The 25811-nt window shown below is 37.3% G+C and overlaps 4 protein-coding genes across 4 annotated transcripts; 2 read left to right on the top strand and 2 right to left on the bottom strand.

Moving 5' to 3' along the window:
* The first annotated feature begins 1621 nt into the window (after positions 1 to 1621).
* On the top strand, positions 1622 to 4514 carry LOC116254553 (replication protein A 14 kDa subunit-like). The gene is made up of 3 exons (XM_031630008.2): positions 1622 to 1957; positions 3518 to 3777; positions 4211 to 4514. The coding sequence occupies exons 2-3, from the start codon at positions 3522 to 3524 to the stop codon at positions 4273 to 4275; spliced, it is 321 nt and encodes a 106-aa protein (XP_031485868.1). The 5' UTR covers positions 1622 to 1957; positions 3518 to 3521; the 3' UTR covers positions 4276 to 4514.
* A 367-nt stretch (positions 4515 to 4881) lies between these two features.
* LOC116254551 (uncharacterized) lies at positions 4882 to 7257 on the bottom strand. Its single transcript, XM_050077967.1, has 4 exons — positions 7163 to 7257; positions 5811 to 5879; positions 5630 to 5718; positions 4882 to 5220 (listed from the first exon to the last, which is right to left on the bottom strand). Exons 1-4 carry the CDS (start codon positions 7221 to 7223, stop codon positions 4981 to 4983), a joined length of 459 nt encoding a protein of 152 aa, XP_049933924.1. The 5' UTR covers positions 7224 to 7257; the 3' UTR covers positions 4882 to 4980.
* A 2909-nt stretch (positions 7258 to 10166) lies between these two features.
* On the top strand, positions 10167 to 16805 carry LOC116254552 (replication protein A 14 kDa subunit-like). Its single transcript, XM_031630006.2, has 4 exons — positions 10167 to 10359; positions 10454 to 10536; positions 15809 to 16068; positions 16502 to 16805. Exons 3-4 carry the CDS (start codon positions 15813 to 15815, stop codon positions 16564 to 16566), a joined length of 321 nt encoding a protein of 106 aa, XP_031485866.1. The 5' UTR covers positions 10167 to 10359; positions 10454 to 10536; positions 15809 to 15812; the 3' UTR covers positions 16567 to 16805.
* Positions 16806 to 17978: 1173 nt separating this feature from the next.
* On the bottom strand, positions 17979 to 22417 carry LOC116255024 (uncharacterized). Its single transcript, XM_031630728.2, has 3 exons — positions 22016 to 22417; positions 21523 to 21647; positions 17979 to 18879 (listed from the first exon to the last, which is right to left on the bottom strand). The coding sequence occupies exons 1-3, from the start codon at positions 22109 to 22111 to the stop codon at positions 18156 to 18158; spliced, it is 945 nt and encodes a 314-aa protein (XP_031486588.1). The 5' UTR covers positions 22112 to 22417; the 3' UTR covers positions 17979 to 18155.
* Positions 22418 to 25811: the final 3394 nt, after the last annotated feature.

Here is a 25811-nt window from a genome sequence, read left to right as displayed (position 1 = left end):
GAAGTTCTAACTTGTGGTCTTGTTTCTTTTTTCTTTCACCAAGCTTTCTGAAGGAGCTACAGTCACAGTTGTCTTGGTCTGAAATCCTTATATACTTGTACCAGTGAAGATCTTATCTATTTGGTCCGGTGAGTGAGGAAATCTTTCGGCCACTGCTATGCTTCTCTATTGCGGCAAAAAATGCATGTCCTAGTCCTTGAACCTTAGGCAAGCTTTCGGGTTGGGTCTAACCTGACCATTATTATAAATCTGATGGAGCCTTTATGGGCTTGGTTGATCTTCATTTATGCTTAGTTATGGAGGCTTTCACATATTGTTTATGAAGTTTCTAAACAGGGGAAGATGAAAAAGGACCACATTATTTCAATCCTAACTCCTCAAAGCTTGCCTATATGTCTTCATTTATTCTAAAGGACGTAGCAGATTTGGTTAGACTGGTGGGTCAATGAAAGTCTGGCCATCAGTTCAATTCCTATTATTACTCATATGGACTGCAAATAGTGGATGTGCAACACTGCTCATCACCTAGGTTTAGAAACAGTCCTTCACCCCCCGAGGTAGAAAAAAAAGGGGGTTTCGGTGATATATTTGGATTTGACATCTTCTAAACCTTATCTGGATTTGAGTATATAATAGAATTTATTTGTTTTCAACCTGGGACACAACCTCTACCAACAACATGGCACCTCCAGCTTCTAGGTGCTTTTTGGACCATTGCTTGGTCCAGTTTAAGTGTTGAGCAAGATGGTTGTATCCAAACTCCGAGACTCCGAGACCTGATTTCAGGCATGGATTCTATAGCAATGGACATGAACCTGATTGATACAACTGAAAGTTCATTTATGTTAATGAAATGTTCCAGATTTGTTTCAATCCATAAAGCAATTGAAGTTAAATGGGCATGGAGTTAAATCTGATTGTATATGTGCAAATTACCAAGTATAAATCTCATGATGTTTTACACATGACAATGTATTACTGTTGCCAAACAACCTCTTAAGTAGTAACCTGGATGAGTAACCAGACAATCTCAACCACTCAACTAGGTGCATTGGTTGTGGCATATGGCAAACAACCTCTCAAAGTGGCTTGGTTGGTGACTTGACCTTCACTCGACATTTGAATATAGATTTTGTTAGATCTTGAATTCGGATTTGGATTTGACCAATAATTTGAATCAAAATTGGAATAGGAATCAAACACCCTTTTCTTTAAGGTTACGTTTGATAACCTCAGATCTTAAGTCCAAGACTGAGTAAAAAGGTGTGTTTTAGAAAATCATCAGTTTGATTGATAGCACATGTTGAAAACTATGAATTATCATGGATTTGAGATCTTAGGGATCTCATATCCATAGTGTCAAACCGAAATTGGAAAAGCACATATAATTTTCATTTTTACATAAAGAGTGGCAATTTTTGTAATATTGTATTCAAAAGGGAAAAAGGCCTGGGTGGGTCAAGCCACTATCGAGAACCTGATACCCGACCCGGTCGGGCACAGGTCCGAGCCGTTTTTCCGACCGAACCAGATGACGCAACCCGGGTCGGCCCGACCCCACCCACCCGCTCACCATCCCCCTTCTTCTCCCGTTCCAACCCCTCCTCCGTCTCCCGCTCCCCCTCCATCTCCCGCTCCAACCCCTCCTCCTCCTCCTCCGGCGACATGAAGGCCGGCACGCCCAGCACGCCATCGGACGGCGACGTGGCTGTGACTTCGCCGCGCGGACCGTCGGACGAATACTGTGTTGCTCAAACGGCCCGGGCCGGGACCTGGGATATCGGGCCGGGCCGGGGCCCGTGCTTCTGGCCAGACGGGCCGGCCCGACGCCCACCCCTAAAAAAACCACGCGCCTAGAAAAACCACGCGCGGGAAATAACTACCTTTACTTTCCCGCGCCATTCCTCTCTCTCTCTCTCTTTGTTGCAGGTGGGCATCCCAGTTGATCGCTACCAAGGTAAGAGTCTCTCTCTCTCTCTCTCTCACTCCTGCATGGGGGGAGAAAGAAGAAGAAAGGACCTATGTTTTTGTGGGCTAGGACGATCCTCTATTGAAACTTGAAATTTCCGTTGATCTCTTACTCGGTGGGTATTCATTTACTTGGTTTTCAAAGTTGGAAAAGTCGCTGGGATCGCAAGTAGGGTTTATATTCAGCCACCTCTATTTTGGTTGAGGGGGGACCCTAGTAATTGATGACCGTAGGCAAAGAAGAAAGAAAAAAAAAAAGGATTTGGCTGTACATGGATCACTAGTTGCTTAGGGCTTTGTTATCTCTGCTCGCGTTCTATCAGCTGTTTAATGGAGTGATGCCTGATGATGGTTCACTTTCTTCGTAGCTTCTTTCTGGTTTGATTTTCAATCCTAAAAGGCCAAAACAAACCAAGATAGGAGACATGGACTTCTTAGACACAGAAGTGAAAGATTTTGCTAATGAAGCATACTAACAATCTTTTGCTATATCATTGTTTCAACAGCCTGTAACTAGGGATATCTTGTTTCATACTTAGGTTTCTACTTGATCTATGTGCAACTTAGATAACTTTTGCCAATTGCGTATTAATATGTACACTTAATTTTAATAGAAGAGAAAAACTAGAATGAATTTTGTACGATAATAACAATCAGTCTGAAGCTGAAGTTAATCGTACCCACAGTGGAAATAGCTGTTTAAACTTTTAAGGTTAAAGAGCAACGAATCAGCAAAATGTAGAAACAGAATACTTTATCAAATCATGAACACATCACTGTGTCGGTGGACCAACTTGACTGGTGAATAGATGTAAATAGAACTTCAACAAAGAAACATCCTTTTCTAATATAATATAAAGAAAGGCCAATCAGAAGTCCTTTTACCTAGGGAACCCTCAGTATTGTTTAGGTTAGTTCGTTATCTTTTTGGGTGCTCGATTTACTGAAAGCAAGAGTAAACTAAAAGCTTACAGCATTCATCTTGTAAAGTTCACGCTCTTCCCTTTCTAAATATGAGTATGATTTTCCATTTCCTCTGGTACTTGCTATTTCATTTTTCTTCTTTGCTTGGTTCATTTGATGAGGGAAATTGGAATGGTTAAAGGAGTTCACCACTGAAAAAAAAAAAGTAAGAATGACATGTGCTATTATAGAGAAAAGGCATTTGTAAATAAAGTAAATCACAAAAATAAGTAAAATGTATGTGACGAGGAAAAAAAATGACATTTCTTAATAATTGGAAGGTGTTGATTTTATTGTTCATATATAGATTTGATTCGACCACATTTTAATTCACTTGTTTTCTTTGTCTTTGTTTTATCACACAATTGAGTGATAATTAGCTTCATTACATAAGCACCAAGCAGTTGAACTGGAGGTCCTTGTGAAAACCTAATGGCTAATATCTGGTCAATTATTGTCTAGTCTGGAAATGTAAAGCAAAATGTTTTTGGCATTATGGCATTAAGTATGGCCATTATTGCATTTAACACACTTTCTCTTGAATCATCAAGTGATAAGTCAAATGAGGTCTTTTTCTTTTTTGCAGAAGAATGGATATTTCTAGCCCTGCAGCTTTTGTCAATGCAGAACTATTAAAGATGTATACAGGGCGTAGGGTGCGGACTGTAGTTAAGGTTTTGCAGAATGATGGTGGGATTCTTACTGGGCAATCACCAGATGGCCATCAAATATCTGTTAAGGGCCTCACTCCTTCCAAGTTGTCACAATATGTCGAAGTTATTGGTGTTGCTGATGGCAATCAATCGATACGTGCTGATATATGCACAAATTTTGGTGATACTTTTGGTAAGTCTCTTATCATTCATATTCATTTAAGCAGAATTACAGAAGATAATTTGAGCTTGATGATAAGATTCACAGGTTAATGGTACTGACCATATGATAGTGGGGTTTTTCCAATTCCTGTGCCTCCATCAGTGCCATGATTGGTGAAGATTTTGCTCTGAACATCATTATATTTCTGTTCAGTTACAAATTGCAAATGTGTCTGAATCTCTGATACTTGCTATAATGCCGGGGAGTGACTCGGCTATTCACCAAGCCTATTATTAGTTGTATTGCAGGAATACTTTGATTTACTCCACCTTTATGTCCTTATATATAATTGTCCACCAATGGCATGATACGCTCATTTTGAAGCGCATATGAGTGATAGATTATTTGATGTGCCCAGTGCTTATTAGAATCTGACATTGTTGTACTTGTTTCTTTGTTGCAGCTCTGGATAACTTCAATAAGTTGTGTCATCTAGCAAATTCAGAGTACAAGAGTCTGTTCATCTAGGAGTGGTCCTTTCAGAGGGTTGGAAGGCTTAATTTTCAGCTTTAAATCAAATTTTGTTTTGGAAAGCAGTATGTTGGAAAGCAGCATGTATATGAAGGAATCTGTATACATTTGGTTCTTTACGGAGATCTTTTAGTTCTTGTGCATGTGTTTTTAAAAACTGATCAGACTGGAAAGTTGAATAACTATACCTACTGAAAGAAAGAAAGCACTATATCTTATTTGCATCTGATGATTAATTCGATGTGAATTTTCTTATTCAATCCAACTATTAACTATTGAACCAAATATCCTTGCTGAGTAGGTGCAACTTGATTTGGATTTGGTAGCTTCGAACTTAGATTTGGGCCAAACCAAAAGTTTATTATTAATCAAGTGATTCGGTTGACTTCTTATTGTACATTCCTTGTGCATACCTGTGCAAGTGTAGAGGTGGAACCAGAATATTTTTGCAAGACGGGCCACTTATATCTTATCAAAATTTCTGGAGAACATTCTTTTGATTGCCTGTGGATATGAAGTAGCACCTTATGAGATTGGGTTTGACAGAACAATATGGTTGGTGTATTTGTTTGCGTCTCTTCATGAGCATGTTTGCAGGTCTTACCACAAAACTGTGTTAAATGCGCTTATCACAATATGGTTGGTGCATTTGTTTGCGTCTGTTCGTGTCTCTAACCGATTAGCATTAATTTGCTGTCCAAATTAGCTCCTTCGCCTTCTCTTCTTGCCGTTCTGCTGCTTCCTTTTGCCTCTCTTCTTGTCTTTACCACCTCGGTGGTTATGGTCTTCCATCCTAGAAGCAGCTTCATCCTTTCTCAAGATATGCTTCACATCCAACATGCCATTTCTGAAATTACCTTGGCTAATTTTGAGCACTTGATCTTCTCGCCCGGTTTTCTGGCTTTTGCTAGTATATTTCCGAGGAATCTGATCAATAAGACCCTGGAAAAAGCATGGAGGAAGCTAAAGTTTAGAGAGAGAAAGAGTTCCAAACCCAAGTCGATGACCTCATTCTCACTTAATACTTAATAGACACCACATATAGCCTTGTCTCTGCCTCCAAGTCTTTTGATAGATAGGGATCATCCAACTGCATTTACCATGACGGGATCTAAGATCCAGAGTACTTATAACTTGACAAGCCTTTTTTCACATCATACTAACAGGATCCTGAATTTTTCTGCTAAACAAACCACACAAAACAAGACACGGATACAAATCTTACTTTTTAATTTTGATAAGCAGCCCAATATGGACATGCAGACGACATAAATCTGGTGCACACCTACCAAGTTTAGGATGTGTGTGTGTGTGTGTGCATGTGCACATAAACCATTGGTGTATAAAATACCTCCTCAAATAATTTTTGCTCTTTTTCCTGCCTTTTTTTCATGATGTTCCTCCCCAAAATGACAGGCATCTTGCAATTCTTTTTAGGCTGTCATGAATGTAAAAATATCAGTATATAATAATGTCAGACCTCTATAAAAATGATACCATGATTTAACCAATAGAGGGATGAACATTCATCTTTCCACCTAGGGAAGCCACATTTTGGTCTTCCATCTTCTTCCTTTCTTTCCAACTCATTCGTGAAGATCCTAAGAAAGCCTCACATATGTTAGGCACAAGAGACATTTGAAATTACACTTGACAAGACATAGAACAGTCAAAAGATACACACAACAAAATCACACACAAAAGAAAAGACGCACAATAACATCTGCTTTCTAACTTTTGCTAGATAAAGTTGATAACCGTATCGATGTGAAGTCATGATAATAGTATGAGTGTGGTTTTATTTGATTCATGCAGCATTGCTTGCGTTACAGGATATCATCAGTTTTGCTAACCAACATCCTTAGTTTCTGCATTTCGGTTTCAAGTGCACAGACTGATGTTAATTTGGAAAAGGCTCACAATTAATCTGCATTTCTTGGTGTAATGAAATTAACTTCATCAGGGATTTATGGATTTAACTTCAGGCAGCATGCCAGAAATCACCTCACATACACTGGAAAAGAATTTTTGCAGTGACAATAGAGACGCTTAGGATCTCAAAAGGAAATTCTTGGCTGTCAGGCTAATAGTGGATTTGGTTTCTCACTCTGGTGACTTCTGCAAAGCGCCTTTGATCCTTAGTTCCTTTTCTGGTACCCTGCATAGTGAACGATTGAGATTTTTTTTTTTTTGCATTCTTCTGCTAAAAGCTGTGGTGAGTAATTATGTTTTTTCTTTTCTTATCCTGTGCCCTTTTAAAAAATAAAATCCATGTATCTCTGTTTCTGTGGGTATCATACTTAAATCTCAATGACTTTTCCGAACAGCGATCAGAAAGCAGACTAACTTAAGGGCAAAAGAAATACAAGAAGTGGCTGATCATGGAAAAGAAGTGAAAACAAGGACAGAAACATGAAAAATGAGATTGGAAACTTCAAGAATAATATTCAGGAGGTTAAGAAACGATCCAGATATCTTGGTCATCAGACCAGCCTCCATAAGTGTGGATAGCTACTACTTAGCCTGATGCAGACATCTTGAACTGAGTTGACAAGTCAAGAAAGCAGTATCTTTCCACTCAGCAGCATAGAGATGTTGCTGGACCAGTAGGCTTTTCAGCTAGTTGCTGTAAAGGATGAACAACTTCCAACATATTTACCAGTAAACTTTAGCCACAAGCCAAAAATACAAGGTTGAAAAGTTCAGCAGCATACTGGAAAACTAACAGAAAAATGCTTCATAATACATTTATAAATTAGTGAAGAGACTAATACAATGTGAAATTTTTTGTTTATCTTTATTATCATGACCCTGAAAAAGTATGGACAACCAAAGGAAGGAATAACTATTTCTGTAAGAAGCAAAGCACGGACAAGGTTTTTACCTAAGAGCTCAACAGCCTTTAATAGTTTTCTGAAGGACTTCTTTTCTTCCTTGTCGTCCATGTTATCTATCAGCTTTCTTGACGTTTGGTTCTCGTACATAATCACTGATACTACCTGACTGCACAGAAACAATAATGTTTCATGCAAAAAATTGAGTGCAGAAGCTGGTTACAACTCATTGCTCACACAGGAGAAGATGGGAAACATGAAGATACTTTACATGATCGACAGTTGACAAGCACATAAACAAATGACAATAATTTGGAAGAAGATAAAACCCCTTCAAAACTTTTACATAGAAATGCAGAATATGAATTCAATATGAATAGATAAATTAGTCTACCATTCTCCTTCACTCTTTCTTTCTCCTTCTATAAATACAATTAATATACGTTGAGATCAAAATTCAACTTGTTCAAAAGTTGGTGCCAATAGACCAAATCAATTCACAGGGTAATGTCCAAGTTTGAACAACCCTAATCCCACATCAGGGATAATGACAACATGATGCAACTGCAACATCTCAAACCTTGCAAGGTAAAGTCACAGTGGCCGGGAATATCAATCTAGATCATGTGATATTTGTATAGTTTCCTGACTTCATCTCAGATTGGACAACGCTCATGAGGAATGGAAAAAATGGCAATAGACACTGCAAGTTTACTAAAAACCCGGGTCACATTGTTGGATAGTTGGTCAAGCTATAATTTGTGGTCGTGAACCAGTGAAACGTCATCGAACATGTAAAGTAATCCACATTTTCACTTCAAAACCATGCAGCAAAGATCAGAGATGTTATGAACATATCTCAATAATTAAAAATATATGGATGGAGAAGAAATTTTGAAATGTTGAAGTGATTGCCTATTCTGAGAGTATTACAAAATATTAATATTTGTTATATTATTTGCTTTTGTCGTTTCACATACCTTTCTGCTAGGCAAACAAATCCCCAATGGATTAAGATAAACTGGGCAATGTTGCTTTCATTTGATTTTTTACCAATACAATAAGGTTTCTTCAACAAGTTACAAAGTTTTTCTCTTCATGAAAGAGTGCATGGCCGTTCAGGCTGCCTGTTTGGATTCACTAAAAAAAGGGCAAATCCACAAGTTCAACCACATACATGGACAAGACATTTTGGTGGAGAAGAAGAAAAGAAGAAGAAAGAGGAGGAAGAGACAAAAGAAGAAAGGAGAAAGAGGAAGAAGAAAGAAGAAGATACCTAGGGTGGCACACAAATGCAAACTTGCAAAATTGTCTTTACTTTTAAGTTTTAACTTCATGTGTGCGTGAGTGTGTGGCTCGAATCAAAACTCTGCAACCATGTAACAAGGCACACAGTAATGAGGCATCATTCAATGAAATGGTACTGACCATAGTTTGATATTCACTTATTCAAGTGATAAGTCAAATATCTGTTAAGGGCCTCATTTCTTAATAATTGGAAGGTGTTGATTTTATAGGGAAATATAATGATGTTCAGAGCAAAATCTTCACCAATCATGCATTGATGGAGGCACAGGAATTGGAGAAACCCCACTATCATATGGTCACTACCATTAACCTGTGAATTCTTATCATCAAGCTCAAATCATCTTCTGTAATTCTGCTTAAATGAATATGAATGATAAGAGAATTACCAAAAGTATCACCAAAATTTGTGTATATTTCAGCACGTATGGATTGATTGCCCTCAGCAACACCAATAACTTCAACATATTTTGACAACTTGGAAGGAATGAGGCCCTTAACAGATATTTGATGGCCATCTGGTGGTTGCCCAGTAAGAACCCCACCATCATTCTGCAAAACCTTAACTACAGTCAGCACCCTATTGACAAAGCTGCAGGGCTAGAAATATCCATTCTTCCGCAAGAAAGAAAAAGACCTCATTTGACTTATCACTTGCTGATTCAAGAGAAAGTGTGTTAAATGCAATAATGCAAAACTTTTTGCTTTACATTTCCAGACTAGATAAATATAATGATGTAGGTGCTGAGTAGGTGCAACTAGATTATGTGTGACATATTTGTTATTATCAAGTGAATAATTAAAGTCCTACATCATTATATTTCTCTCCAGTGCATCATACAAGAAGTGGCTAATTAATTAGGTAAATTAGGTAGGAATAAGTCCTACATCACTGGGTACGATATATATATATATATATATATATGAGGATTCAAATCTACCCAATATGGGATGTTGCCAAAATTCAAATGGGCTGTTTAAAGCAATGTTGTTAAATGCGTTGAAGCACAGCAAGCGTTAGACCTGTGAAGCGTGCGCTCCAGATGCCTTGCACGCATCAGGTTCATTTGCGCCTCACGAAGACGCTTTGACGCGCACGCTTCAAGCCTCGAAGCGTGTGCCCTCAACAACACGGGTTTAGAGAACCAGAGGCTGTTGCCAAAATTACCATGAATTGGACGTGTTTAGTGATGGCTCCTTTATTTTTTAGCCATCGGTTCATAATCGACATCCAACATACTATGGTTGCAACAACATTGAAAATATATATAATACTTTTAAAGACAGATTTTTTATTTTTAACCATTTGGTAATATATATATAGTCAATAATGATAGACGATTAAAATCTAAAAATTTGTCACTAAAATAATTATAAACTATCATTAAAAGTCACTATAAACTGTTGGTACACTATAAATGCTAGTGACAAATTTTTAGTTGTTAGCCATTCAATAGGATTGAATTGTTATGTACATTCTTTAAAATGAAAAAGAGAGAGAGAGAGAGAGGATGTGCTGGCCTTAGGTTGTGTTTGATAGCTTTTACAGACAGGTTTGTTTTGGAAGATCAATGTTGAATAAAAAGGAGAATGATCCAACCATAAATCCATAAGGGGAGCCTTTGATGCATTAGCAATACACTGTAGTTTCAGGAAAAAATTTTAAATTTTTAAAAAATTATTCTCCCATTAAACAAGGACTGAAAAAGTGTCCGTTGAGTTGAGTTCCGGAATTATTATTCCGGAAAAATCTTTCCACCTCGAGGGTGGAAAAAAAATTTCGGAGAAGAAAAATGCCCGTTAGGGCCTCCTTCTCCTTCTCCGCCTTGTTTCGAGAGGAAGACAGAAGGGGACGGCAGCTCTGTCTTCCGCAGTAGCTCTTCCCCGCAGATTGGGAGGCTCCGCTCTGCACTCGACCCCTGCTTTCGCACATCTCCCTCAGGTGATGTCCCAATTCCCGCCTTCATTCTCCTTCGGGCGCAGCTTCCTCCGTGTCTCTGACGGTCTACCTCCCATCCGGCGTTCGGCGTTCGCAGGTCGGAAGCTCCGGTGACTCCAGCATGCCCAATTGATTCTCACTCCATCCGCCGTGTGGACCTGTGGTTACTCAAGTTATCAGGTATATCTCTTCCTCGCTCTCGACTCTCTCTCTGTTGTGGGCCTGTGGCCTGTGGGTACTGGGTAGGTTGTAGTGGGTAGGCGGTAGCCGAACAGGTGTTCCTAGCGAACAGCCTCTCGAACAGCGAACAGCACAAAAGTTCCCCGTGAAAGCGAAGATTATGGCTCCCCAGCGGTGGATAGCTTCGAAAGTTCTTCACTGTCACATAGAATTCCGAATGATTGTGTTCCTGAACTGATAACGGAGCTTATGAATGATATCAGGTCGATAGGATTTTAACAAGTTGAAAACCCAGATGGGCATTTTTTTGTACAAAATAAAAATTTGGGTGCACAGAGAATTGCCAATGTATAAATTCATGATAGAGAGTTTTCGTTTCAGTGCAGTTGGTTAACATGCGTTTCTTCTCCAGAATCGCTTTCAAATGTTCATGGAATGTCTGTAATTATCTTATGAGCAATCTAGGCTCTGAAAGATGATTAACCTAGCTATCCTTATGGAAACTAATCGGTCTTGTACCCATGGAGGTAAAACATTCTGAAATTGAGGTCCAGACAGCCACTGGTTACCATGGCATGTTTCGTCAAAGTAATGCGCATATGCAGTTGTTTCTTTCCTTCAACATGGGAAAGTGTGTAAAGTGGAGCAAGCAATTAGAATTGTAATTAGGGGTCAGGACTGTCTAATTAGAGATAGAGTGTGGCTTCTAAAACTCTAGTTTGGGCGATAAGATGCATGATTAAGAAGGCATATGAAGATTAGGTGATAAAGTATCTAATTTAAGAGCGAAAGAAACATATCACTCCTAGTTTGTAGGCGGGGGTATAAATGGCTGAGAGTTCTACGGTTTCAAGTTGGGAAGATAGAGAGTGTGGTGATAACTATGATTTTAGTGTTGAAGCTTCAGGAAGGAAACATTGAGAATGACCATGGTTTGATGTAAGTGAACATATCCAAAATTATGGTAGTGATAGTGCCTTGTAAGAAGGATTTTCAGGTAAACATTATGGATGTTCACTGACACACTTATTGAACCTTGCATCAAAAACCTCTTGAATGTTCAAGATTATTCAGACGAGCAATGGTAACATCTTAACAGGTCCATATACCTGGATATAGATAACAAATTAAAGAACAATCTTTTCCATAAAGCAACTTCTTTCTGCAACACATGCACAGTACTTTTATGAGTGATCACGGTTGGGTACAATGTGCAATATTTAAATGAATATTCAAATATTTACTTGTGAGTTGTGAGGATCATTGTAGCCTTCATCCAAAGCATCTCTCTCTTCTTTATCTACTTGTTCTCAAACTGAATTACATTCTATTTATGTGTGAGATATTTGATTAAGGGATCGAATGTCTTTTTTATATTATTATTTACTTGTATATTTGTTGCTGTAGTTGGGCCCTTTCGTTTATATTGACACCTCAATCTTGGTTTTGCCAGTTTTGGTGGTTTATTTGTGAATGTTACTTTTGTGCAACAATGGTGGTCTTAGTAAAAGTGTAAAACAATTGTTCATGAGAAACAACTTTTCATCAGATGAGACAACCTTCACAATGTTATTATCATTCTGAGATGCTTGTGCGACTTAACTTTTTTTGGTAAGGTGACTTTTAAAAAGAGGTTATTATATTGTTTGTTTCAATTTCCAGCGAAGGTTGATAGTTGACAAGAGAAGTACCAGTATAAATCTGTTCATGTTTTACACTCATAGATAACAATGTTATTACTGTTGTCAAACAGCCTCTTAGGTAGTAACCTGGGTGAGTAACAGACAATCTAGATCACTCAACTGGTTAGACTCTGCATTGGTTGCGGACCAAATGCCAGGTGTCATGTGGCAAACAACATCTCAGAGTGGCTTGGTAGGTGACTTGACCTTCACTCGACATTTGCATAGTGATGAAGGTAGATTTTGTTAGATCTCGAATTCGGATTTGGATTTGACCAAGAATTTGAATCGAAATTGGAATCAAACACCAGTTTCTTTAAGGTTACTTTGGATAACATCATATCTTAGATCTGAGGCTTCATAAAAAGGTGCGTTTTGGGAGATCATGAGTTTGGTAGCACATGTTGAAAACCATGGATTGTAGATGGATTTGAGATCTAATGGATCTCATATCACAACGGATCTCAGATCCATGGTGCCCAACGAAAATTGGAAAAGCAGATATAATTTTCATTATTACAGAAAGAGTGCCGAATTTTTGTAATATTGCATCCAAAAGGAAAAACCACGCATGGGAAATAGGGCTTTACATATTCCCTACCTTTACTTTCCCGCGCCATTCCTCTCTCTATCTCTCTCTCTTTGTTGCAGGTGGGCATCCCAGTTGATCACTACCAAGGTAAGAGCCTCTCTCTCTCCCCTTCCCTCTCTCCCTCTTTCTGTGCGGTGGTTTATGGAGGGAGATGCATGGGAGGAGAACGAAGAAGAAAGGACCTATGTTTTTGGGGGCTAGGACGATCCCCTAATGAAACTGGAAATTTTTGTTGATCTCTTACTCGATGGGCATTCGTTACTTGGTTTCCAAAGTTGGAAAAGTCGCTGGGATCGGAAGTAGGGGTTATATTCTGCCACCTCTATTTTGGTCGAGGGGAGACCCTAGTAATTGATGACCGTAGGCAAAGAAGAAAGAAAAAAAAAATGGAATTGGTTGTACATGGATCACGAGTTACATAGGGCTTTGTTGTCTCTGTGAATCCTATTTCCCTATTTAACGAGATTGTTAAAGATCAAGGTGGTTCAATTTGCTGTTTGCTTGCCCTTGTTGCCTATAACCAGCTATGTTCAGATGAGCATGTCTCTGTGGGTATCATACTTAAATCTCAATGACTTTTCCGAACAGTGATCAGAAAGCAGACTAACTTAAGGGCAAAAGAAATACATGAAGTGGCTGATCATGGAAAACAAGTGAAAACAAGGACAGAAACATGAAAAATGAGATTGGAAACTTCAAGAATAATATTCAGGTGGTCAAGAAACGAGCCAGATATCTTGGTCATCAGACTAGCCTCCATCAGTGTGGATAGCTACTACTTAGCCTAATGCAGACATCTTGAACTGAGTTGACAAGTCGAGAAAGCAGTATCTTTCCACTCAGCAGTATAAACCCCACCATTTCAAACCTAGGGTCTCTCTCTCTCCTCTCCCTCTCTCCCTCTTTCTGTGTGGTGGTTTATTGAGTGAGATGCATGGGGGGGGGAAGAAGAAGAAAGGACCTATGTTTTTGTGGGCTGGGACGATCCCCTAATGAAACTGGAAATTTTCGTTGATCTCTCACTCGATGGGCATTCGTTTACTTGGTTTTCAAAGTTGGAAAAGGCGCTGGGATTGGAAGTAGGGTTTATATTCTGCCACCTCTATTTTGGTCGAGGGGAGACCCTAGTAATTGATGACCGTAGGCAAAGAAGAAAGAGAAAAAAAATGGAATTGGCTGTACATGGATCACGAGTTACATAGGGCTTTGTTGTCTCTGCTCGTGTTCGATCAGCTGTTTAACGGAGTGATGCCTGATGATGGTTCACTTTCTCCTTAGCTTCTTTCTGGTTTGATTTTCAATCTTGAAGTGGAGTGGATCGGAACTCCCAGTATCTGCCGAAAATTGTCTTGTTTGTGGAAGTAATTTTTTCATGTTATTTTTTTCTTGTTTGATCATGCTTTGAAAATGGAGAAACCGTCTCACTCCAACTGTGGGTTGTGCACAATTTATTGGCGTTCTGTCGGAGATAATTTATCCATCTTTTAATTATATGCAATTGCTTTTAATATCTCCGTTTGTAATGTTTTTCTTCTCTTGGACATGTATTATTGGTCAGAATGCATTGCTGTTGCTTGTCTAAGATTCTTTTAATTTAAATAATATGTTATTATTGGAGGGTGCTTTGTGATTTCTGTGAAATTATGCTTATAAGGTGGAGATTGAGCAGAGCTAGTCAGCTAACATTTAAGAGTCAGTAGGGAGCAAAATCTGGAGAAATTAGTGGCAAGGATATGGACCATTGACATAAAAAGGATTAGCATAGGTCCCTTCTTTCAATTTATATGTCTAAAACCTACTCGGATTGGAAACCTGAACAATGCCCCGTTGATCTTTATCTTAAATCTCTCTTCTTTTATTCTTGTGCCTAAAAGGCTAAAACAAACCAACACATAAGTGAAAGATTTTGCTAATGAAGCATACTAACAATCTTTTGCTATATCATTGTTTCAACAGCCTATAATGAGGGATGTCTTGTCTCATACTTAGGTTTCTACTTGATCTATGTGCAACTTTGATAACTTTTGCCAATTGCGTATTAATTTGTACACTTAATTTTAATAGAAGAGAAAAACTAGAATGTATTTTGTACGATAATAACAATCAGTCTGAAGCTGAAGTTAACCGTACCCACAGTGGAAATAGGTGTTTAACCTTTTAAAGTTTAAAAGCAACGAATCAGCAAAATGTAGAAACAGAATACTTTATCAAATCATGGACACATCACTGTGTCGGTGGACCAACTTGACTGGTGAATAGATGTAAATAGAACTTCAACAAAGAAACATCCTTTTCTAATATAATATAAAGAAAGGCCAATCAGAAGTCCTATTACCTAGGGAACCCTCAGTATTGTTTAGGTTAGTTCGTTATCTTTTTGGGTGCTCGATTTACTGAAAGCAAGAGTAAACTAAAAGCTTACAGCATTCATCTTGTAAAGTTCACGCTCTTCCCTTTCTAAATATGAGTATGATTTTCCATTTCCTCTGGTACTTGCTTTTTCATTTTTCTTCTTTGCTTGGTTCATTTGATGAGGGAAATTGGAATGGTTAAAGGAGTTCACCACTGAAAAAAAAAAAGTAGGAATGACATGTGCTATTATAGAAAAAAGGCATTTGTAAATAAAGTAAATCACAAAAATAAGTAAAATGTATGTGACGAGGAAAAAAAATGACATTTCTTAATAATTGGAAGGTGTTGATTTTATTGTTGATATATAGATTTGATTTGACCTCATTTTAATTCACTTGTTTTCTTTGTCTTTGTTTTATCACACAATTGAGTGATAATTAGCTTCATTACATAAGCACCAAGCAGTTGAACTGGAGGTCCTTGTGAAAACCTAATGGCTAATATCTGGTCAATTATTATCTAGTCTGGAAATGTAAAGCAAAAAGTTTTGCCATTATGGCATTAAGTATGTCCATTATTGCATTTAACACACTTTCTCTTGAATCATCAAGTGATAAGTCAAATGAGGTCTTTTTCTTTTTTGCAGAAGAATGGATATTTCTAGCCCTGCAGCTTTTGTCAATGCAGAACTATTAAAGATGTATACAGGGCGTAGGGTGCGGACTGTAGTTAAGGTTTTGCAGAATGATGGTGGGATTCTTACTGGGCAATCACCAGATGGCCATCAAATATCTGTTAAGGGCCTCACTCCTTCCAAGTTGTCACAATATGTCGAAGTTATTGGTGTTGCTGACGGCAATCAATCGATACGTGCTGAAATATGCACAAATTTTGGTGATACTTTTGGTAAGTCTCTTATCATTCATATTCATTTAAGCAGAATTACAGAAGATAATTTGAGCTTGATGATAAGATTCACAGGTTAATGGTACTGACCATATGATAGTGGGGTTTTTCCAATTCCTGTGCCTCCATCAGTGCCATGATTGGTGAAGATTTTGCTCTGAACATCATTATATTTCTGTTCAGTTACAAATTGCAAATGTGTCTGAATCTCTGATACTTGCTATAATGCCGGGGAGTGACTCGGCTATTCACCAAGCCTATTATTAGTTGTATTGCAGGAATACTTTGATTTACTCCACCTTTATGTCCCTATATATAATTGTCCACCAATGGCATGATACGCTCATTTTGAAGCGCATATGAGTGATAGATTATTTGATGTGCCCAGTGCTTATTAGAATCTGACATTGTTGTACTTGTTTCTTTGTTGCAGCTCTGGATAACTTCAATAAGTTGTGTCATCTAGCAAATTCAGAGTACAAGAGTCTGTTCATCTAGGAGTGGTTTCCAGTGGATGTTGCACCCTTCTTTCCTTTCAGAGGGTTGGAAGGCTTAATTTTCAGCTTTAAATCAAATTTTGTTTTGGAAAGCAGTATGTATATGAAGAAATCTGTATACATTTGGTTCTTTACGGAGATCTTTCAGTTCATGTGCATGTGTTTTTAAAAACTTATCAGACTGGAAAGTTGAATGTCTATTGGCTACTGAAAGAAAGAAAGCACTATATCTTATTTGCATCCGATGATTAATGCGACGTGAATTTTCTTATTCAATCCAGCTATTAACTATTGAACCAAATATCCTTGCTGAGTAGGTGCAACTAGGTTTGGATTTGGTAGGATTCGAACTTAGATTTGGGCCAAACCAAAAGTTAATTATTAATCAAATGATTCGTTTGACTTCTCATTCATTGTACATTCCTTGTGCATACCTGTGCATGTGTAGAGGTGGAACCAGAATATTTTTGCAAGACGTGCCACTGTTATATTTTATCAAAATTTCGGGAGGACGTTCTTCTGATTGCCTGTGGATATGAAGTAGCACCTTATGAGATTGAGTTTAACAGAACAATATGGTTGGTGCATTTGTTTGTGTTTGTTCATGATCATGTTTGCAGGCCTTTTTTCTTTGGTCTGAAATTTCCATTCCTGGAGGCCGTGTGTGTGTGTGTGTGTGTGTGTATATGTATAGAGAGAGAGAGATGCCCCTAGGAAGCTGAAATAAAGTAGAACCTAATCATTTTCAAATGAAATGCCTTTCCTCCTCTTGATCACCGCACTGCAGTCACAAGTAATTTGAAAATCTTAGTAGGCAGACGGTGCTTCTCGGCAACTCCTTGGGATTGTCATTCTCTGCGAACCAGGGTTGCTTAGAACCAGTAATAAAGCTTTTCTTTCTTCGGATAGTAAATACTCAGTATTCATTGCAATTAGCCAGAGCCTTGGACAACGCCTCTAACACTTGTAACGATCAAAGATTAAAAAGGTATGTTTTTTGGCCAAACCTAATTACACTGATCATAGCATTTTAATTTTACAACATTGTCAAATTTGCTATCACTAAAGAGCAACAAATGATAAACAAATCCGTGAAATGAATGAATTCTAAGTATATAACTAGATTTAGAAGTATGAATTTTATTTTATTGACCGAATTGACGTCTAAAATTACATCTCATATGTATTCTGCTTTCTTGTGTTGTATTCCCTTGAAGAATTTTGAGCTATATCGAACACAAAATCATCTGTTAGGTCAGATGCAACCAACCCTATTCCTACAGCGACTCACGGACCGCACAAAGGAGTTATAGAGTGCTGCCACACAGAACCAAAAGAGATGAGCAAAAGCCAGCCAAAAATCAAAGTGCATCTGCCATCGGTGAAGACTTACGGACCCGTAATTGATCAGGATTCATTGGAATGTTAATAATATTCATGATTAGCTTCAGTGCCTACATGCATTTGTGTTCCACAAAAAGCACAGTTCTTGTTTATGTGCTTCTGGGTCAATGGGGCATGAGATAACCCTCACAACTATCCTATCATTCAATACATACAAAACTGACTGCCACAATATTCATGCAGAAATCATTTGTAAGCACTGCAAGCTTTAGCATGTCCAAGTACTGATCTTTTACCACCTGACAGCAACTTTGTCTGCACATTCCCTTCAAAGACCTCTTCCCCTGGTTCCTTAACCCCTCTTCCTGCATCATCCTTCAAGTTTATCCTCCTGTAACATTTCTGGTGGCACGAATTACCTTCAGCTATTCCTGATGACGAGCAATCCTCAAGAAGCAAGTTTTCAACATGTTCCAAGCTTCTTGTTGCAGAACCACATGGATATCCCCTCTCATCAACCATAGGTTTTGCAAAGGAGCAAGCATTGTTGTCAATCTCCTCAAAGTGTTGAATGGCAGGACGACTACCGAACTGCAACTCGAAGGCCAAAGGTCGCTGTGGTTGTGCCTTCATCTGCACAGAGCGCAAGAGGGCAGCACGCCTCAAGTCAGGAGAGTGACAAATGTCACTGGGTGAGGAAGGGAACCTGCCTTCAGATTCTGTGTTCCTCTGCCTCTGCTGAGAGTTACCCATTACCAGAGAGGGAATGCACAATGAAGAAGCCGTAAATGTGGTAGGAATCGTTGTACAGCCAAATCCTGATCTGTGATGATGTCTGCAAGGAGAAACCGGACTTGTGGGCCTGGAACAGCTGTCAGTTTGAGCTATGGAGGTGCTCAACGAAGGCTCACAACATCTAGAATCATCAGAGTCTTCTGACATTGGAGAATATGGTGAGCAGAGTTCATCCCTGAAATCGCAGGCCAAAAAGAAACGAGGTCAAATTAAACAAGAAATTGATATAACACCATTGTTGAAGGCTTGTCTTTAGACAAACAAATACTATAAGTATTTTCCTAGATACGTGATCAGAAGAGAACCAAGTTGTGCATCTTAGGCTGCAAATTTCACCACAAGAAGCAAAGCACACGAGCCAGGACAGAGACAAATTTGGTGTAAGCTGAGGTAAACATGGATGTGTTCACATAGATCATGCACCACAAAGCAAGAAAAACCAACAAGTCTTTGGCATTTAAGGCCGAAAAACTTTTAAAAATATGATTCGTAATTTTCTTTTTGGGGATCTAAAGAAACTCTGTTAGAATCGGTGCAACAAATTAACAGTGTGCTTAGTCCCAAGTTCCCAACCCATTCCATCTTCTTAAAATCACTCGTAAGAAAATGCCTCGAGAATATAAAGACAGATCTACTAGTTTGAGCAAATCCAAGTCCTAGTCAGTTAGCAATTAGAATCGCCTTTTGCAACTCTTTTGGGACTGATAAAATTTTTCTATCTATTGCATAGTTCTCCAAATGTCCCAAAAGGCTAGACTTCGGTACCATGCCAAATTCCACAATCTAAGAACACATAAATTTTAACCAGACAAAATAAATTTCCATAAAATACCAAGTGCACTTGCATCGAATCTTAGCACTCAACTGCAGAGAATGCTTGCTAATATCCAAATCATTTCTTCATACTTTTATACCAATACAAAATGCAGATCATCACCAAAACTTCCAGAACAAAAAGAGAAAAACCAATGCCACCATGGCCAGACTTATATTGTATGCTCCTGGTCAACCAGGAAAAGCTTTCTTATACCAACTGACATCATTATCCAGCCCGAACCATGGTAGAAACAAATGCTAAAAGAATGAAAGAGAGAAGATAAAGTTAAACACTGTTGCCAGACAGACACGGAGAGTACAAAATTGCATTCCAAGCTCAACTGAAAGAATCTGGCAGAGACCATCTTTCAGTACGTATTATATTCTTACCATGCTTACGACAAGGTTGAGAGTATCATAAAAAGTTAAAGGACAGATCATAATGAGCAAGGCCATGTTCTTTGTAATAGATTAATTGGTCGAGTAAAAAATACAATGATTTGAAATTCTCAAAGCAGAAAATCATTGAACACAACACAAGGCAGTAAATTACTTCAATGAGGGGTATGCCAAATGAAAAGCATAAGCAAGCATGCATGAACTCCCATTAGAAAAAATTAACAACATTTTCTAACCCTTCTCTAAGGTTTCAATTAACATGAGCCAAAAAGAATGGAACAAGTAACCAAATGCAAACCAGATCCCAATATATTGATGAATTCAAAGGACATCTAGTAATGGGAGAAACCAATTTTTTACCATCAGTTCTGCCACTGAAAATTTTACAAATGAGAAGTGGTTAAGTAGAGTGCAAAGATGAAACTGAAATGACATGAAAAATGCGTTTGGCTTGCCGTTGTGTTATTATTGACATCAAATGATACATTATGCAGTCAACCAAAGAGGAATCAGGACCCCATTTAGCTAACAAGTCCATTTACCATGCACTTGAAAATTCCGCAATTGTCTTTGCACATATTTATCACCAGAAAAGAAATTAAATCTTCATGGCTCATTAAAACCTTAAACTAAATCAAGCTTGGTTAAAGAAAATCACAAATCAAAGAAATCGTTTGTTGTTGCCCTCAAAATTCACTGTTATATCCTGACATAGCAAGAGCAAAGTATGTAGAAGAATATTGGCTAGTGACAGTAACACTTTGCAATTTCAAGAATTATTCATTTTCAGAGAGAAGGATACGAGGGGCAATTGTGTCTGGAATCAGTTCGAGAAACAGTATGAGCTCTTCTCTCTGTCAAGACACTAAAACCACATGTCGTACCATATGTTGAAGGTCAAACAAAACAAGAATATTTCCAAGTTCCTTCTCAATGCTCCAAGTTCATCTTTTATGACTTTCTCCCAAGTACGAAAAAGAAAAGCAGAAACCATGATACAGTTCTGATCCAGAAACCTTTAGAGGACAGTTATTCCAACTTCCATGTCGCTCCCTGGACACTTGTCCAATTCATCAAGAAATCCCATTAGAAGTTCATGGGCCACCAATAAAGGATTCATATACTAAAGCTATCATATGATACCAGAGTTAATGTAGGGTTTCAGGCCCTCTTCTTCTGGACATATTTCAGTGCCTGTGCAGGATCTTCTCTAATGAGACCGGTATGTTAGCATTACCACTTCTAGTAATTGCTATTGATAACAAGCAAGAGTAACTGATCATGGCATAAGTATAACTTATCTAAGTCGAATATTTGGACATTTAACAAGCGAGATAATAAAATTTAGCATACCACACTTACGAATACCAACCGACTAAAGGGTCAAATTCCCAACTAGTAAATAAGTCATCAACGATCGCATGCAATGCCCAAGTTCAACAGCAAAGAACCTCAGGCTTCAGATTCACCAAAAAAAAAAAAAACTAACTGTAAATGCACTAGTTTATTGAAAAACTGCACACAAAGAAGAGACCAATATCTCAATAATAAGTGCATTAAACTCAACAGGCAGTGAAAGGATCAACAGAAATGACCATTCAACCTAGAATAGCCAATGGTCTCTGATCTGGCTGGCGAATCCAAGGGATCAAATCGAGACGGCGAAGTTCTGTGATTCTCAGCGAGAGAGTCTCCGACTGTTAAACCATTTAAACTGCACGCCATCATCTGCAACAATAATCAAAAGTTCGTTATACCATCTTGTAAACTTCCACAACAGAGCACCAATGAAAACAAGAAAAAGGCAACACGACCACCAAGGTCGCAGTCATCAGCAACCAAAAGAAAAAACAAAAAAACAAAGCGCAAGCCCTAAAAAAGAGACAAAACTGGCAACTCGACCACCATATCCTTCACTAATACAAACTAAAAGTCAAAACCATCGAAGGACTATGAACAAGAATCGGACACCCATTTGAGAAAAGTCACTAATTCATCCACCAAACTCAGAAACAAGCAGAAAAAAAATGGAATCAAAACTGGTTTCCATCCACAAAAATGGCAAGAGAAACAATCTGAAGGCAAAAAATAAACACCTCGCTGAGATATCGTTTGTGGGAATGAAAATTATCCAGATAGACAGCATCTTCAGGGTCTCTACTCCTCTTCCCGCTCGATTCCGACCCCGTCATTCTTCTACCTCATGAACACTTGACAGAGAGGACAGACAAAGGAGAAGCACACACACCCCAACACTCACTTTCTGCCACAAACACGACAAGGAAGAAAGGCATTTTTATCAAACCCATGAGAGGAAAACAAGAACACAATCATTCTTCTATTCTCTTTCTTTTTCCACCCAATTTCATATTCGTTTCTCATCATTCCTCAGTAGACGCTGGTTCACATCCCCATCGAGAATGTCGTTAAAAAGTTAGAGAGAAGCGTGACAAGACGACCACGCAGACGCACCTCCCAATTTTGGGCAGCCTTCCACTTTACTCTTTAATGGATCATTCTCACACAACCTTGGTTAGCCCAAGAGATTAATGCAATGGGGTCTCTTTTTCTATATGAATTTTTTAAATATATAAATTGAGTAAGTTAATTTATCAATCGTCAAATCGATCTAATTATTGGTTCATTAGGTTTAAGTGAAATGTGCAAAGTTAGTCTTTCAAAATTAAATTGTATCATTCTTCTTCTTTTTTTTCTTGGGCAAACGGATTTTATATGTCACATTTTGTGAATAGTTTTAAATATATAAATTGAGCAAATATGACTTCTTTTCCATGCTTTCAACTTAATTAATAATTGATAAAACTGTCATTTACACAAAAAAAGTAAGTTTACGGGTCATATCTAATACATCTTCGATTCAGTTAATCAATATATAATACAATTGATCGGATGCCTCATCATTAGTACATCCGATTCTCATATTTGCTCAATTTGCAAGCTTTGTGATTATATACAAAAAAGAATACAACTTTGGTTTTCACTTACACAACATTGATCGTTCATAAATCCATCTTTACACTATTATTTTTCATATCGTTGGATGATTAAAAATTAAAAAAACTATAGCAAAAAATACAATCATCGTTACTAAAAACAATAAAACACCATGAACAGCTATATCTTCATAAACAATCGATAATACTTATATGGCGATTGTTTTTTAAAAGCCAATATTTAATTTTTAGTCATCGACCATTGAGGCATATATATATATATATATATATATATGAATGGTGAATGAATATGTTTGTTAAACATTTGACAGTTGGTTCACTTACAAGAGTTGTTTGATCTATCTTAAAAGAAGGTTGAAAAGAAAATAAGGAGAAAAATGTTTTAACTAATAAGATAATAAAAAACAATGGATCAAATAGTCACATGAATAAGTTGGGTGACTTTGGATAGTAAGAATCACTACTCAGTTTTCTTTTATATATATATATATATATATATATATATGTTATAATTAGATTTTGATGTAAAATCAATCTATGCTTGGTGTTGAGATCAAGAAGTTCATCTCGGTTTTGATTGGAACTCAATTTCTCGCATGCGATCCGGACTTTCTATTATTTGATTATTTTCATGAACTGAATTCAAAATTTAATTACATTTATATCGTATGTTTCTTCCTATTTTATTGAATTCAGTAAGTCTTTTGTGGTACTTTTGTATTGGATCCGATAACATGGCAAGAATTAACGGATTCAGATCCAATTACAGCCAAATTTGGATCCATCAGTTACAACTGAGATCCCATTTCTTCCTTTGTTTTGAACATGAAGGAGCCGTACGAATGACACGTGGCATCAGGGCACTGGGATGGAGCGATCTCACGATCAGGCTCGTTGTGGCTCAATGCTGGCCGACAAGGCGTAGAAAAATCTTAATTACTTTTTATTTTTTAAAATAATTTAATATAATTATCTAGTAACTATAAACAGGTAAAAAAAACCGAATATGTCATAATATGATTAAATATGTATCGACTCAAAAACATCCTCCATTTTTATAGTAACTTAGAAGATCGGAGCGTATCAGTTGATATATTATATTGTATCGTCAATGCAATACCAATACATGTTTTCATTTTTTTATTTTTAAATTAATTTAAAATACTAATACTTTAATTTTATTATAAAAAAAAAAGGTAACGAAGGGCATTCCATTTTACATAGCTAACAAGGAAAGCCGTGTTCCCAATCTTCAACAAGAAGGGCATTTTTGTCATTTTCGTATGTAGCCTTTTTTCTTATTTCATTTTTACCCCCTAAATTTTAGAGAATTTTGATTATTTTTAACCTTTGGCTTTGAGACACTGTCCGGTGTTAAGAGCCATAACATATACCCTGCTCGACAACCGCAATTCAATTCAGCTGTTATAAAAAAAAAAAAACAACATTTCAAGAAAACACATGGTAAGTGTACTTTTCTGCAAATATGCCTAAGTTATGCATGCATAAAATAATCACATGACTAACTTTGTTATTAATAAAAAATGAACGAGTTGGAATAGTTAAACATAAAGCAATAATGACATATGGGGATTGTTCCATTACATCACTTAACTTAGGCCCGGTTGGATGCAGAGGAAGGTTTTTAAATTTCAAAAAAAATTTAAGTGAAAAGTCTTTGTAAGTCACTTAAAAGAGAAGTTAATCCTGATTATGAGGTTGGTGCAACTGTTGGGCGAGAGCCAATAAGCAACTTGTTCCCATTTCGAATCCCCGTGGTATCAACCATTTGTGCTACCAAAACGAACCACTAACATGCAAGCTGAAGCAAGGAGGGAGTAGTACCTTGAAACTCCGAAACCATGGTATGTACTTAGATGGATAAAGGGTTGAGCGGAGGCTTCAGTATTTTTCTGGACAGTATGGAATCCTATTGACCCAAGTAAAGAGAAATTCGACCTTGTGACATCCTTATTACAATTAAAGATTGGGTGCTATATGTTTATTTATTTTTGAAAACAAATTTAAATATTTTTACTTATTCACAATTTATTTAGCTGAATTGGTCCATTTACCAACCGGTTGATATTCAAGAACCGATTTTTAAGGCACTGGCCTAAATTGTTGTCTCATTTAAAACACGTTATTTTTGAAAAAAAAACGTGTTTAAAAAAAAGTTTTAAAAACACACATTTAACGGTTTTTTTTTTACATTTTAACTTTTTTCATTTTTATAATGTCAGACATTTTTTTATTTTTATTTGTTGTAAATCTAGTTATTTTTTGATATTTGTGTTATTAGTTTTTCACTTATTTTATTTTATTTATTTTTTATTTTTTAAAAAATTCTCATTCTTTTTCAAAGTCACAATTGTATTATACCCGAGAAAACCTCGCATTTTAAAACTCTCAAACTTTATTTGTGACTATGCTTTAACTTATACAACATAGAAAAGCGAACTTTTGCCTTAATTGCGGTTTGGGCATTGGCTTGGACTAGGGGCTGACAAGCAGCAAGCCATTTATTGGCAAAAAAAACTTTTGATTTCAATTTAAAGGGACATTCACTAAATCAAATTTATGAAAAAGAATAAATTTAGATTGTCTATTAAACAAGCTTGAAATCAAGTTACCTTTTCATAAGTGGGTTTTTGCAGCGAGAACAAAGTTTATAATTGGTTTTTGTGTGTCATCCAAATATGTCATTAGTTTCACTTAAACGAGTCGTTTGGCAATAAAGAACAATTTGTTACTATTTCATGAATATGCTCAAAGATTTAATTCATGAATATGCTCAAAGATTTAATTGAGTTCCTTTCATTGATTACCATAAACATCAGTTTGGATTCCTTTTGTCTCATTTACCCAACTTAAGTTACAAGTTCGTCGTGATAACTTATCATATCACTCAGACATT

This window comes from Nymphaea colorata, chromosome 5, assembly GCF_008831285.2.
Source record: "Nymphaea colorata isolate Beijing-Zhang1983 chromosome 5, ASM883128v2, whole genome shotgun sequence".
Lineage (NCBI taxonomy): Eukaryota > Viridiplantae > Streptophyta > Magnoliopsida > Nymphaeales > Nymphaeaceae > Nymphaea > Nymphaea colorata.
This window is presented reverse-complemented; position numbering and strand designations above follow the sequence as displayed.